Source organism: Sabethes cyaneus, chromosome 3 (genome assembly GCF_943734655.1).
Source record: "Sabethes cyaneus chromosome 3, idSabCyanKW18_F2, whole genome shotgun sequence".
Taxonomy (NCBI): Eukaryota; Metazoa; Arthropoda; class Insecta; order Diptera; family Culicidae; genus Sabethes; species Sabethes cyaneus.
Genome location: NC_071355.1, coordinates 101,212,940 through 101,227,764, shown reverse-complemented (window position 1 = coordinate 101,227,764; position 14,825 = coordinate 101,212,940). Strand labels below are relative to the sequence as shown.

Sequence of the window (14,825 nt, the reverse complement as noted above, 5' to 3'; positions counted from 1 at the left end):
TAGGTGTTTTTGCAGGCAAATTAAGGGGGGGCTTCCATACAAATGTAATACAAATTTCCTCATAACTCGAGAACTATTCAAACAAATGGTACCAAACAAGTTTGGCATGTGAAGGTTTTTGGAGGCCAGAATTTTTTCTATGGTGAATTAGGACCCCTCCCCACTTTAGGAGGGGGGCTCTTATACAAATGAAATGCAAATTTCCTCTTAATTCGAGAAATAATCGATTAATTGGAACCATATTTGACATATGGGTGTTTTTGGAGGCAAGAATTTTTCCTATGTTGAATTAGGACTACTTACCTTTTTAGGAGGGGGGGCTCCCATATAAATGAAATACAAATTTCCTCATAACTCCAGAATTAATCAAGCAGATGGAACCAAATTTAGCATGTGAGTGTTTTTGTAGGCAATTTTTTTCTATTGTGAATTGATACCCCTCCCCTCTTTAGGAGGGGAACTGTGACCCCTCCCCCCTTCAACAGTAGGGGGGCTCCAATACGAATGAAACACAAATATCCTCATAACTGGAGAACTAATCAAGCAAATGGAACCAAATTTGGCATGTAAGGGGTTTTGGAGGCAGGAATTTTTTATGATGTTTTGAGACCCCTCACCCCTGTGGAATCTCATACAAATAAAATAGAAATTTTTGCGTAACTCAAGAACTAATCGAACTCGAGAAATTTTAGACTCTTTCATAAAACATTAGTCAATAACGAGACAACCAGAAACTATCAATAGTAACATTAGATGATTCAGGGCGAGACGGACACAGGCCGCGAGTGTTGCCGGCGACCTGCCGTCGGAGGCGCTGGCCACTGCGGGAAGGGGGGGGGGGGCAGACCCCCGTAGAGATCACCTCTATCTAGGTTTAATTATTTTCCTAGATCTTCTGACCTCTGTTACTTTCCTTCAGTTGGGTCACCCCTGCGAAATGATTTTCCGTGAAATGGTACATCCCGCGTGAGGTTTTTCGCGAAATGGTATTCTGCGAAAGTCTATATTCCACGTTGTGGTCAACCGAGAATTGGTGTTCCGCAAAATGGTATTCGGCGAAATGGTTTGTAATGATGGCGAATATTTAAATGCTATCCGCTTTATTTTATCAGGCTAAGCAATAGGGGGAGTTGTTTTCTATTTTACTGTGAGGAAAATTTGTATATTAAAATTCCTATGAACTCCTCAGAAACTTGCAAAACTCGAAATTGTGATAAAGGTCACCCGAGATTCAGGATTTATGTACAACACAGTTTAATTTGTGGTAATACGAAGTTTGTCGGGTCAGCTAGTAATCTAATAAAAACAACCTTGTTTACAATTCTGTTCTTTCCTTTTTTTTCAGAAGAACTCTTCAAGAAATTTTCGTATCGACTCTTAAAAAATAAGCTTGTGCTTTTCGGGATATTATTCACTTTTATGTGGCGTATTCGGGAGTTTTGTAACTGAAAGAAATTAAAATAATGAAGTTTAAGAAAATCCGCAGATTTGGGCATTTGATCCGTAGGTCCTTAGAAAATTCCTCAATCGGTAGAACCACGTATAAATCCGTAGATCTAGCATCGCAGTTCGAAATGGTGTTTATTTTTTTATGGAGACGGATGGTAATTGTTTGATGAAAGGAACAATCGGAATTGTAAATCTGACCATTTTTTGCTAGTCTTTTCTCCATTAATTCAACACTCAATGCAATGAGCAGAAGTGTATCATTTCTTTTTCTTTCACTATTTGCAGATGTTCAAATGCCCACCAACTGTCAGCTTATTTGGTCACACCATCCATCGATGTAATGCTGCCAAGTACAGTTATGTAACAATGCTGCCACTTCTCACTTGGGCTTATCTACGTCAGTACATCGCGCATCATCACCATTTTTATCAACCTTCTCAGCTGTTGGAGCAGCAGCAGCAGCACTATTCCAATCTGTCACAGGTATCGCTCGGCAATCTGAAGCACATTGGCTTTCATCACGATGTTGCTATCGAACAGCAGGATAGCCAAAGCTATGAATGTCGCTTTAACAACGCCTTCGATATTTGGAGATTGAAACCTACCGCATCATTATATCCTGAAGAGTTTCTGGCGTCTGTTGACCGAGGTAACAAGAAACTGTTGATTAGGGACAAAACCGAGGTAGTAAAACTGAATTGCTGCTACGCAAACGGTAGCAGCACTTTTATTATGCGATTTAGTGATAACAGTAGCGAGCGAAGTGCCATCGTTGAGGTGAGTGAAACCGGTGGCGTGAGTACTCCGCGCGGCGGCATCCCGCCAGGAGTAGTCGATAGTGACCCTAGCTTAAACGATACGGTAGCAGGAGCAGTGCCTCCTTCCGGTCCGATTGGATCAGGAGATGCACTCAGTATGAACATCACTCCGGCACTTTCACAGGTAAGCACTCTCGTCAAGAATATGTTTTTCATTATTTTAGCATTGGTTAGATGTGTTCATATATTTTCAATCGTAATATATGTGGGACAGCGTGTCAAAGTTGATATACAGTCAGGTTAAAGTTAAATGTGCATTATGTCAAACAAACCGTTAACGCTCATACATTGCTTTTAAATCACTGATCGTTAAATTTTACAGGTCTTATTAGCGCCCACATCGGCGAGTGGTCCCGGAGCTGTCATATCGGCTGCTGCTGCCGCGGCCACCAGAGCAGGCACGGCGAACGACAACGTGACGAGCGAAGAAATAAATTCCTTTTATTTTTACGAGGTAAGTTTGCATCATTTCCAGATTGAGCAGAAAAAAATGCTGCCTTTTGGATTTTTTATGATGGACCTCATTGCACATCCATTTCGTTTGTGCAGGTAGAAGTAGGTACCAAAGAACTAAGCAAAATAAGAGACTTCGAATTTTTAAAATATTGTTTTCGTTCATAAGTCCATCAATTGTACACATATAAAATTTCATAAAATTCTGGAACCTTTTGGACGATTTTTACGATTATTTTGAAAGTGCCAAGGCATTAGTTGCGTGGTACGTTTGTAACAGCTAAATTTGGTTGGTTTATCAGGACTTTTTAAACGCAAGGCGTTCATTCGAGTAACAACTAAATTTGTTTGATCGTTTATCTAGTAAAAGTTGATTATATTTTTATTGTGAACGACAACTTAATTTATCATTTTGCATCCAATTTTAATTTTCCGTCAGACAACTGCATGCATAACATTATCAGTGCAATTCTTAAACAATTTGACTCCCAGAAACTGTACGAAGTCATGCAATGATCGCGCACTTTGATATCGGTTTTAGCAACCGCTTCAAATCATGCGATGTTTAAAATAATGACCTCATTTATCAATATGGTCTGCTGAAAACACTCGCCCGATTGATTAACACTGGGTACAAATAATCGAATGCACATTAAAGGCTTCGGGAAACGCGCACGGCTGTAGGTAGTCGCATGTTCTGATGGTAACCGGTAGGTTTATTGGTTCTGATGTTTCATAGCCATTGAATTGAATCGCTGTCTGGCTGCCATCAGCATAAATTATACGATCGTCTGCAGACCTGAGCTACTGTAATGTAATGGTTCGGTTGCATGCATTGCGGCATGAGGAACGTCACCGAGGCTGTCGCCGTTGCCTACCGATGATATGATGCCGTGGTTGCTGCTACTTCTAGCCAGGACTTGTTCTGCACATTTCTTCCATTGGTTTGGTCTTTGGTGTTTTGCATATTCCATCCAGTCGTTAACCAGAAGTTTAATTAAATATGACAGTAAAACTTAATCATGTGCATACGATGCGGTATATTCCTACCTGTTGTTTCCGGGAATAGAAGTTTGAAAATAATTGTTTATCTGCTAGTAAACGTTTACCAAGTGGAGGATGCTAGCTTTTATGAGTTGTGGTGCCTTTCTCGTCGCAGGAAAATATAAAAACAATACAGGAGTATAAATGGTGGTTTTTCTACTGCTGTAGAAGCTGTTGGCTGCGAAGCCAACATTTGATTATTTTTTGTATTGAAGTGAAGTTTGAAGCAAATTAAATTATGCGTTCCGAGAGTGGGATATGTTACAATAAGAATTCGAGAAACTATATTCTAGAACTGTAATGAAACAACAACCAATTAACCGCTGTTAATGATAACAACATTTTTCTCGCTGCAAAGGAATCTTCCATATTTAGAAGAAAATGTTTACTGATTTTAATTAACTCTTGTACAATTATCGTTTTCCCGGAAATTTTTACACTATTTCCTCATAGTTTACGATCAATATACGTCGTGGTAAAAACACTACAGTTGGAATTTGAAGCGTCATTTTTCTTTCATCGTTGATCACTGAGATGAAAGTTGATAGCAGGTAATTAGTGATTGCGATCATTTGTCCCTGTGTGAGACCTACTCCTAGCTATATCTTCGTCTTTGATTCGAGTCTTTGCGACCGGCCCTTTGTAGATGTACAAGGAAAGGTAAAATATCTTCATTTCTGTTGTAAATCGTACAAACATTGCGCATAGCTATCGAACGGTACGTGACTGCCGGCCAGGAATATTAATTAACGTGTTTTGACAGCATGAATGTGCGTGGCTCCTCCTGAAGAAATAACTGCTTCTTTTCATCTGCAGCATGAATAGCTACAGAACAAGCTTTGCAGCGCATCCATATGTTAGGTGCGCTGCAAAAAAGAGCATAATTCCGACAGGTTGCATCTACTGATACGTAGAACCGAAAGAATGCACCGCTGAATGTACTGGGAGGCATGCGATTGAGTATATCAGCTATTTTCTTTTTAACTTTCCTCATATAAAAAAGAACAATTAATTTGACAAAATACTACATACAAAACGTCAGAACTTTGGAATAATCTCAAACAAATTTGATAGACTATTGCAAAATGCATCGAAATGCATAATCAACTATTTACGTTAAAGCGGTGCAAACGTTCCGCTAAGTGGATTAGCGTGGGATTATTTCTTTCTTACGTTCATGTTAAACCAATAGCTGCGATTACAGGTCTACAATTTCCCCAGATGCAAGTTGGGGCAGGTAACAAACTGGGTATGACGAGAAAGCAAAACGACAAACGGATCTAAACCGCAAGGCTGCTGCAATCGTCAAGGCAATGTTTATTTATTTATTTTTTCACACCGCAGCTGCCAGTTCTGCTCCATTCTTCAGTGATTTTGCTTTTATCTTTCAACATAAGGTGCATGGCTATATTTAGGGCATTTTATTCGTTCGGCAGATATAAATAGTACACTTACGGAAACTGTGAAGCTACAACAGAGATACGACAGAGGAAAAATGGTTCTAATACTATGGAAAACTTATCTGATAATTGGACCAGTAACTCTAGCGTTCAGAATAAGCAGCATCTCCACGGGTAGTTTTTTCTTCTATCTTGTAATGAAGTGCCCCGAAGATTAGTTAATTATATCTGCGGATGATTAAATTTACCGGATACGTGTGAGCAATTTCAGTTCCTGGCACGGGAAGAAAAACTAGTGCAGCAAGAATCAACTTGTCAGCTCAATTGACAGCAAACAACCAAGTTTCAACCGAATGACCTGATGAACAGAATATTATGAAGTAGATGCAGCAAGGGGTGCCACATCTCTAATCGATAATCATAAAAAGTATTTAAATATTGTGTATTTTAAATACCTGCTATAAAATTGTGAAGCATTTTCATTAAGTAAAGTAATATATTATTAATTATCAACCTCAATTAATTCAATACGTAATTGAAATTGTGCATATCGTGAACCCCACCTGGTATGACCTTGTAATTTGAACATTTTCAATCTGAGCCCCGATAATATGAATACGTTAACGTTAAAAAATGATCACACATCATACACAATTAATGGTTAAGTTGATCGGGAAAATTGGGGAAAGTTGAAATGAAGAAATCAAGTAAAACTTAATACGCCTACCAGTTCTGGCAATATACAGTTCGGACTCGATAATCCGGGAATTCGATTATCCGGATTTTTAGACTCGATTATCCGGGTGAAAAAAAAAACATTTTTTTAAAATGATCTATTTCAAGCGTAAATGTCACAGTTTTCACCTTAGTTAATGATTCTAGCATGACAAGTACAGATTCACCTTCCTAAAGGTATAAACTTCCTTTCCTATATATTTTTTTTCAGTGAGAAATGCAGATAATGGTATCAATTTTAAATTTTTAAATTGTTGCGTGGTGTGATTCATAATTCACCATTATTATCATTATCATCATCATCATAGTATTATATTCATCATACTCAACAAAATCATCAATTTTTCTAAAAACGGATACTTTTGTTGCCAAAGTCGAGGCATGCCAAAATCGAACCGTGCCAAAATCGTACCATGCCAAATTCGAAATCCCACTGTATCGCTATAGAGTGAGCGAACTGCTCATTATCCGTGCTTAAAGTGTCGGTGTTTTGAACCCCCTTTTTTCCTTTTACGCTTCGTCCTACTTTTTAACCAATCTAGCTCTAGAGCCAGGAAGTGCGGAGACTAGTTATAATTTGTCCTTGGACAAGAGGCTTTATTCGCACCTCGAGCAAGTATCATACTTATAACCAGCCCCGGCTACAGGCTTCATGGTCGGTAAAGCAGAGTTCAGCACAAAGTGAGAGTGTGTGTGTTCCTTACTACTTTTGCAGTACCAATCTCGTTCCTAAAACCCAGATAGTGGAACAAGTTATAATTTGCCCTTGATCAAGAGGCTTCATTCGCACCTAAAGCAAGTACCACTCTAATAACTTGCCCTGGCAAGAGGCTTTCATTATTAGTAAATGCAGAATGCAGTTTGAAGGATGTGGACCACTCGCTTGTCAAGGCAGACTCGGTAACCTTGCGGCTACAGGGTCCCCCTCCGTAGCCTCTTACACAGCAACTCCTATCCCTGCTCGTGCTACCAGCAACCTCGGCGGAGATCGGGTAACCAACCCTGGTGGAAACCAAGGTCGTATACTGACAGGGAACGAGGGTTTTTCGAGCTACGTTGGCCCTTGCGGGCTTTGCAAGCCTGAACCACTAAAAAACCAAAGCAATGAACTCCGTAAGTAATAATAATTCTAATCGGAACAATCGGCAAAACCCATCCGACAAAAACGGATTGGAAATTAGCAACAGGGTGTAGCATGGCTACTATTTTAGGAAGTTATTAATTCAAACTTCATTCAGTTACGTTCACTATTCAATATTTCACCATACTCGCAAGCAAGAAACTTGTAAACAAATATTCGGTTACTTTCAAAATTCAGCACAATTCAAAGCCATTTCCTGATGATGTTTCCGTCTCACTAAATACCGAAGCGGGTAGAGATACAAAAACGCGGATAAAGAACGGAAAGAAGAAGGAGATGAAGTCATGCACGCTTAGTCATACAAAATCGTTTATGAGTCGTTCCACGAAACGTACCTACTTCCGATCACGATTACCGAATATGCTTCGCAATCTTTTCTGTATTTTCGTATTTGTGTTTTTATGATAAAAGTCGTTGGCAGTAACCAGATCGAATTCTTCCTCCATTTTCAGTGACTTTTTTTGTTTTCGGGTATGGCCGTGTTGTGAGCCCAGGGGCATGCCCGCTGATGAGGCTACAATCTTAGATGTGGGTAGGAACCACTGTGCCCCTTCCCTGTCTGCATACGACAACAACAAGGTTGCGTGCCCCAGCTGGTACCACATGGAAGTAGGGACAGGAGTTAGTGAACAGAGGTGGTAAATTTTCATATGTTCACTCTTTGCCAGACTTTGCAATAATAATGGAACAGCTGAATTAACTTTAATTTTACTAAATGAGGATCATCATCATTAAATTTGAACTTTCCATTTTACTAGAAAAAACTCATGTGAAAATAAATTAATTTTAATCTTGTAAGTTCATTTATATCATAAATATGTACAACATGTCAATACATTCTCTTTTAATAAAATTGAAAGCAAAGTCTAATACACTTTATGTGCCATTTTGACTGGATACTTACTTACTTAATTGGCCAAACGTCTTACGACAAGGCCTGCGCAGTATAATTTCTCCATCTGTTGCGGTCCATGGCAACTGATATCCAGTTCCGCGGGCACCCAGTGCTCGCCAGATCTCGCTCCACCTGGTTTTGCCACCTCGCTCGCTGTGCCCCTCTTCGTCTTGTTCCTACCGGGTTTGATGCGAAAACCATTTTTGCAGGATAGTTGTCCGGCATTCTAGCAACATGTCATGCCCAACGTATTCGTCCAGCTTTAACCACTTTCTGAATACTTGGTTCGCCGTAGAGACGCGCGAGCTCGTGGTTCATTCATCGCCTCCATATACCGTTCTCTTGCACTCCACCAAAGATGGTTTTTAGCACCCGCCGTTCGAAAACTCCGAGTGCTCGTAGGTCCTCTTCTAGCAGTGTCCACGTTTCATGCCCGTAGAGGACAATCGGTCTAATTAGCGTTTTGTACAGTGTGCACTTTGTACGGGGGCTCAAATTATTCGACCGCAAGTGTTTGTGGAGTCCGTAGTAGGCCCGACTTCCGCTGATAATACGTCTTTTAATCTCACGGCTGCACAGTGGTCCCATTGGTATCAGAACACGCGTTTTTTTAATTGCGCCGAAATGATTGATTATACTGGTTAAGTATGTTCAGGGAAATTTCTCAGCATTAAAAGCTCTTTCATATGGCATGAACGATTATTGGATTAATCCCCCTAAAAGATAGATAAAAAATTTATTTTTTGAACAGTAAGAGATACAGCAAAACAATGTTCTACAAAATTTTTGAAAAGATTATTATAAAGAACTTTGCCAAAAAAAGTAACCTTCTAGCTATTATAGTTTTAGAGATAAAGAACAATTTTTATGGAGACTTTACGAAAATCAATTTTTTGACCACAGTTCTTTCTACAGTATTTATACGCATTAGACATGTTCAGCAAAGATTTTCTAACAGTCAAATTACATACTTTTGTAGAATATAGTAACTTGCTATCGTCAATATTTGCGGAGAAAATTAAGGTTTTCGTTTAAAAATTAACCGATTTTCAACAGCAATAACTCCCAAACATGCAAATATATTCAAGCCATTTATTACCCATGTGAAAGTACAAGAAAAATACTACAAAATGCAAAACAAATTAGCTTGACCATGGCTATCCCTCTACCAAAACACTCGCATTGAAAATTGTTACTCGGTTGAATTTAATATGGCGTAATGTAAAAACCGTGTTATCCCGATCAAGTAAGTGTGCAAATTAAATAATGAAAATGTGTAATCCAAGCAGCATGGATTATTTGTAGAGAAAAAGATTTTCAAAATTTGTTTTCGGATGAAATTTGATTACTGCAGTTCGAGGTGTACGAATTTCGAAATGTATTTGAAGATTCTTCATCCTCACTTATGTTATTTGGTAGTTCCCTCATGCTAGAAATTACCGGATCAGAAGATTCTAATAGACGGCAGAAGATCCGTATTTGTAGCCATTCTGCAGATCTTCCTTGTGTGATGAGTTCGGAACTGTTGTATGTCCTTGTCCACCATTGTCATCATCAGCTCGTAACCACTACCGTTCTACCTTCACATTCAATGGATGTAGGATGAATTTTTGCGATTTGCTGGTCTATGTTAATTTTTTCTTGCAGCGTTAGTGCAGTCGTTTTCTTTGCAAACTGGAGATGCAACGGCCGGCAATACCTGGTCGAAGACGATCTAATTAGGCTAATTCAAAGAAACATATCTGGTCGAAGATGGATGTAGATTTAGGAATATATTCTTTCCATTTGTTACTGCTTTCATGGGAACAATTGATGTGACACAAAGGCTTGAGTTGGACTTCGTGCCATCATCATCAATGAATGTTTGCTAATACTCGCTAAGATCTGCGGTTCCATCTTCCATCGCAACCGTACTTTACGACAAAAGTTACTGTCTTCAGTTCTTCATCAGAAAACGTGTTTAGTGATGCAGCTTTCGAGCTGATAATACTTGACGTGGTCTGATATGCACAGTAACAGCGATAGTGAGGATGAAGTATCTTCAAATACATTTCGAAATTTGTACACCTCGAACTGCAGTAATTAAATTTCATCCGAAAATGAATTTTGAAAATCTTAATAATCCATGCTGCTTGGATTACACATTTTCATAATTTATTTTGCACACTTTACTTGATCGGGATAACACGGTTTTTACACTACGCCATATTAACTTCAACCGAGTAACAATTTTCAATGCGAGTGTTTTGGTAGAGGGATAGCCAGGGTCAAGCTAATTTGTTTTGCATTTTGTAGTATTTTTCTTGTACTTTCACATGGGTAATAAATGGTTTGAATATATTTGCATGTTTGGGAGTTATTGCTGTTGAAAATTGGTTAATTTTTAAACGAAAACCTTAATTTTCTCCGCAAATATTGACGATAGCAAGTTACTATATTCTACAAAAGTATGTAATTTGACTGTTAGAAAATCTTTGCCGAACATGTCTAATGCGTATAAATACTGTAGAAAGCACTGTGGTCAAAAAATCGATTTTCGTAAAGTCTCCATAAAAATTGTTCTTTATCTCTAAAACTATAATAGCTAGAAGGTTACTTTCTTTGGCAAAGTTCTTTATAATAATCTTTTCAAAAATTTTGTAGAACATTGTTTTGCTGTATCTCTTACTGTTCAAAAAATAAATTTTTTATCTAACTTTTAGGGGGATTAATCAAATAATCGTTCATGCCATATGAAACAGTTTTTAACGCTGAGAAATTTCTCTGAACATACTTAGCCAGTATAATCAACCATTTCGGCGCAATTAAAAAAACGCGTGTTCTCATACCAATGGGGCCACTGTGGGCTGGTATTGTTGTCCTCTGTTGCCAGTGAGCCAAGGTAAACGAACTCGTCCTCGTCGACTACCTCGAACTTATCCCCGTCGATTACCACGGTACTGCCCAAGCGAGCCCTGTCGCGCTCGGTCCCGCCCGCCAGCATATACTTCGTTTTAGACGTATTTATCTTTAATCCAATCTTCTCTGCTTCGCGTTTTAGTCTGGTGTACTGATCTTCCACCGCCTCAAATGTTCTGCCGACAGCATCCACGTCGTCAGCAAAGCAGATAAATTGACTTGATTTATTGAAAATCGTGCCCTGCATTTCGATCGCCGCTCGTCTTATAACACCTTCAAGCGCAATGTTGAATAGCAGGCAGGAAAGACCATCTCCTTGACGAAGTCCCCTGCGAGATTCGAATGGGTTCGACAATCCACCCGAGATTCTTACACAGCACTGGATTCCATCCATCGTAGCTATGATAAATCTAGTAAGCTTAACCAGAAAGCCGTTTTCGTCCAAACTTTCCATAGCTCTTGTCAGTTTACGCTATCGTATGCGGCTTTGAAATCGATGAACAGATGGTGCGTGGGGACTCGGAATTCGCGGCACTTCTGGAGGATCTGCCGCAGGGTGAAGATTTGGTCCCTTGTAGACCGAGCCTCCATGAAGCCGGCCTGGTAACTTGCCACAAATCTATTGGCTATTGGCGATAGTCGATGAAAGATGACTTGGGACAGCACTTTTTAGGCGGCATTCAGTATAGTGATTGCTCGGTAGTTCTCACAATCCAGCTTATCACCTTTCTTGTAGAACATGATTTGTACTAGAAAGTTTCTAGAAAGTTTCGACGGCAGAATATGTAGTAATGTTGATATATTTTTGTTGATGAACCTTGCTCAAACATCGTTTTGTACCGAGTTTGTTCCGCTCGTCATTGGCATACCTAGGGTCATGAAATTTTTTTCATCCACTTCCTGTGGTCGGTTCTTTCAGTATCAGTATCAAAATAGGTACGAATGTCTATGCAACCGATATCTGATGAAAAAATTGATTTAATAAATTTCGACGGACACGTTCACTTAAATGAAATTGTTTTCTCCCAAAACCAGCAGCATAAACTACATCTTAAGTATTTGTTTACACTATCTATTAACTAGCAGTTGTTAGATTATCCCAAAGCACGTTGTTACTACGAAATAGCCTTGTACATTTATTGGACGCTAGTAAACAAACAAATACCGTTTAAAATCACAGCTAGTATTGCATTCCTCGAAGCTAGAAGTCTGGGCACGCAGTTCCAAGTAAGTACAGTGGAAATTACGACATGTGTACATCACCATATAAAGATGGTACACACTCTGAATGTAATTCATCGCTCATGTTGCCCTTTCGGATCCATTCGTAGTAGAAACATTATCGAAGTTCGTTTCAGGGAAATTTTTCACACAAGCAATCTTTCTCGCAGTCCATCTATTTACAACAAACAGTTGGGCGAGGTAGCTCTAGGCGACAGCATTGGAAATTTGCATAGATTTGGTTCGTTGTAATTAAATTAGATGAGGAAACGTTTGCGTGCCATAGTTGTGAAAGCTTCAATCTGCCGCAGGCCGGTACTCTGCTCAACAACATCGAACTTACTACAGTATCTAGAGATATTTTCTATCGCGTGCCGCAATGCAGGAAAAATCCTGTTGCTGTCGCATCGTCATCGTACCCCGCCTTTTACCGAGGGCAATTTTTCACGTCAGCGGCAATTATTCATTACCATGGTAATTTCCATCTCGTGTTGATTGAAGGCGACTGTTAATCATGATCTTACTGTGCTTTAGCCTACGAATTGATTTGGACCACCAGGAAATTTTCTCTGTGCTAACTGAATTCATGTTGGCGATTTTCTTTAGGGTTTCTGTCGTATAGTTAATTGATTGGGATTTTATGTTAGATGCAATGGAGCAAACGTTCACCTTTGATCAATGACGAGCAGAGGTTGGAAAACTCGCAAAATGAATATATACGCCGAGCATCGGCAAACGGTTTTTATCATGATAAAACAGCTACGCGAGTGGTTCAATTCGCCTATAACAATGAGCATCATACACTCACGCTTCATAGCATCGCTGAATATACAAATATCGTGACTCACGATTCGTGAGCAACGCAAAAGTGCAAATTACTGCTTTCTGCTGCTTGTAAAGCCACTAACACTACTTTAAACTATTCCCTTTTCGTGGTAATATTATTTTGAATACTTTCTGGCGTCCCCGGACATTCTATATCCGATAAATCGAACACACTCAATGTTCAATATTCAATTTTTGAACGAATTCTGATGTTCACATTGAGGTTCTGTTCGTGATAAAATTCAAAGCTGATGCGTGCATTATCGCCGAGGCAGGCGAATAGTGTGTGTTCATGAGGGATGTTCATCGATTCAAACGATCACTTTTTCGCGAATTCTCCAACCACTGATGACGAGCTTAATAGCAAATTAGTGGCATAATAATGTCCAATGACCTAGAAAGCATCGTACGTTTCCTATATGGTGTTGGTATAAATAATTGAATGGAGAAAACGAAGAATTGTTTTCCATCAAGTTATATTACATTATGTACCATTGTAACTTGTTATTTGTAGTCCTTCTAAAATCTCATCCCAATTTGAACAGTAATCACATTATATAGAGCGGACCAGTTGGTGGCTTTTCTCAAATTAGGGTCATTTTGAACGTGATAGCTCTTGTCCCGTTCGTTCGTCAATATTCCAATTTTTTGCCGAACGGAACAAATTCAATTATTCTGGATTCGCGGTCAATTTTAAATAGAAGGTTATTACACGTGAATTTATACATTTTGACATCTTATCAAACATCTTATCATATATTATCTTGACCGATCTCAAGAGACGGGCTTTTTGATGGACAATACTCACAATTCATGTACACTTAAGTCGCTTTTTACACGAAGGGTACGCTCCGCGTAAAATAACCGCGTAAATTCCGAAATTCGCGTAAAAACCGCGTAAATTCCAAAATTCGTGTAAAGCAAACCAACATTTCGCGTAACAAAAAACTACGTGGATTTTAACACTACGCGAAAAAATAGACGTTTTGAGCACATCCGCGTAAATTTCGACAATCGCGTAAAAAACCGCGTAATTTTCGAAATTCGCGTTAAAAAAAAACCCGTAAATCCTGAAATTCGCGTAAAAAAAAACCACGTAAATTCCGAAATTCGCGTAAAAGTAGTCGTGTAAAAAACCAACCGCGTAAAAAGCGACTTCAGTGTACTCATATGCGATATGCCTAATAGATACACAAAATTGAAGCAGCTGTATTCGAAAGTGTGCGAATCTCAGTAAAGACAGGTGAGAAAGGATTATTTGTTAATAAGGGTCAATTGTCTCAAACATCGATTGCCAGTTGCCAGTTGAATAATTATGCTATTTCTCAGTTGAATTCCAACGAACGGTAGCAATGCAATGGCAGAATATACCTTAACGCCAACTACAACAACATGTTTGAACAATTAAAAATTTGATTTTTGGTTTACCAAACTTACTTACCTACTTATCCTGGTCGAAGTCCCTTAGGATTTCACCTGCATAACAATGTTACGCCAACATACTCGGTCCATGGGTGTCCATTTCGAGTGTCCCATACTTTCTCGGTCTTGTTCCACTTCTTCTAATCATCTAACACGCTGCATACTTCTGCGGCTGGTATCAACCGGAATCGAGGCGAATACCATTTTTACAGGGCTGTTGTCTCACAACATGGCCCGCCTACTGTACCCTTCCAGCTTTGGCAACTTTCTGGACACTGGATTCGCCGTAGCGCTGCGCCAACTCGTGGTTCATCCTTCTCCTGCATACATCGTTCTCACTACCCGCCAAAGAGGGTCCTAAGCACACGATGATCGAAAATGAGCAGTGCAATCGAGCATTGCCAACGTTTCGTGCCCGTAGAGGACTACCGTTCTTATCAGCGATTTATACATTGTACATTTAGTACGGGGGTAAAGCATATCAGACCTTAGGGTGTTGTGGAGTCCGTAGTAAAGCACGACTT

The 14,825-nt window shown here is 39.4% G+C and overlaps 1 protein-coding gene across 1 annotated transcript in view; it reads left to right on the top strand.

The window, feature by feature from the left end:
* The first annotated feature begins 2,364 nt into the window (after positions 1 to 2,364).
* Positions 2,365 to 14,825, top strand: part of LOC128742818 (cardioacceleratory peptide receptor) — a 42,877-nt gene continuing 30,416 nt past the window's right edge. Inside the window, exons 1-2 of the mRNA XM_053839294.1 lie at positions 2,365 to 2,391; positions 2,590 to 2,721. Of these exons, the coding sequence (XP_053695269.1) occupies positions 2,365 to 2,391; positions 2,590 to 2,721 (159 nt within the window). The remainder of the gene's footprint in view (positions 2,392 to 2,589; positions 2,722 to 14,825) is intronic.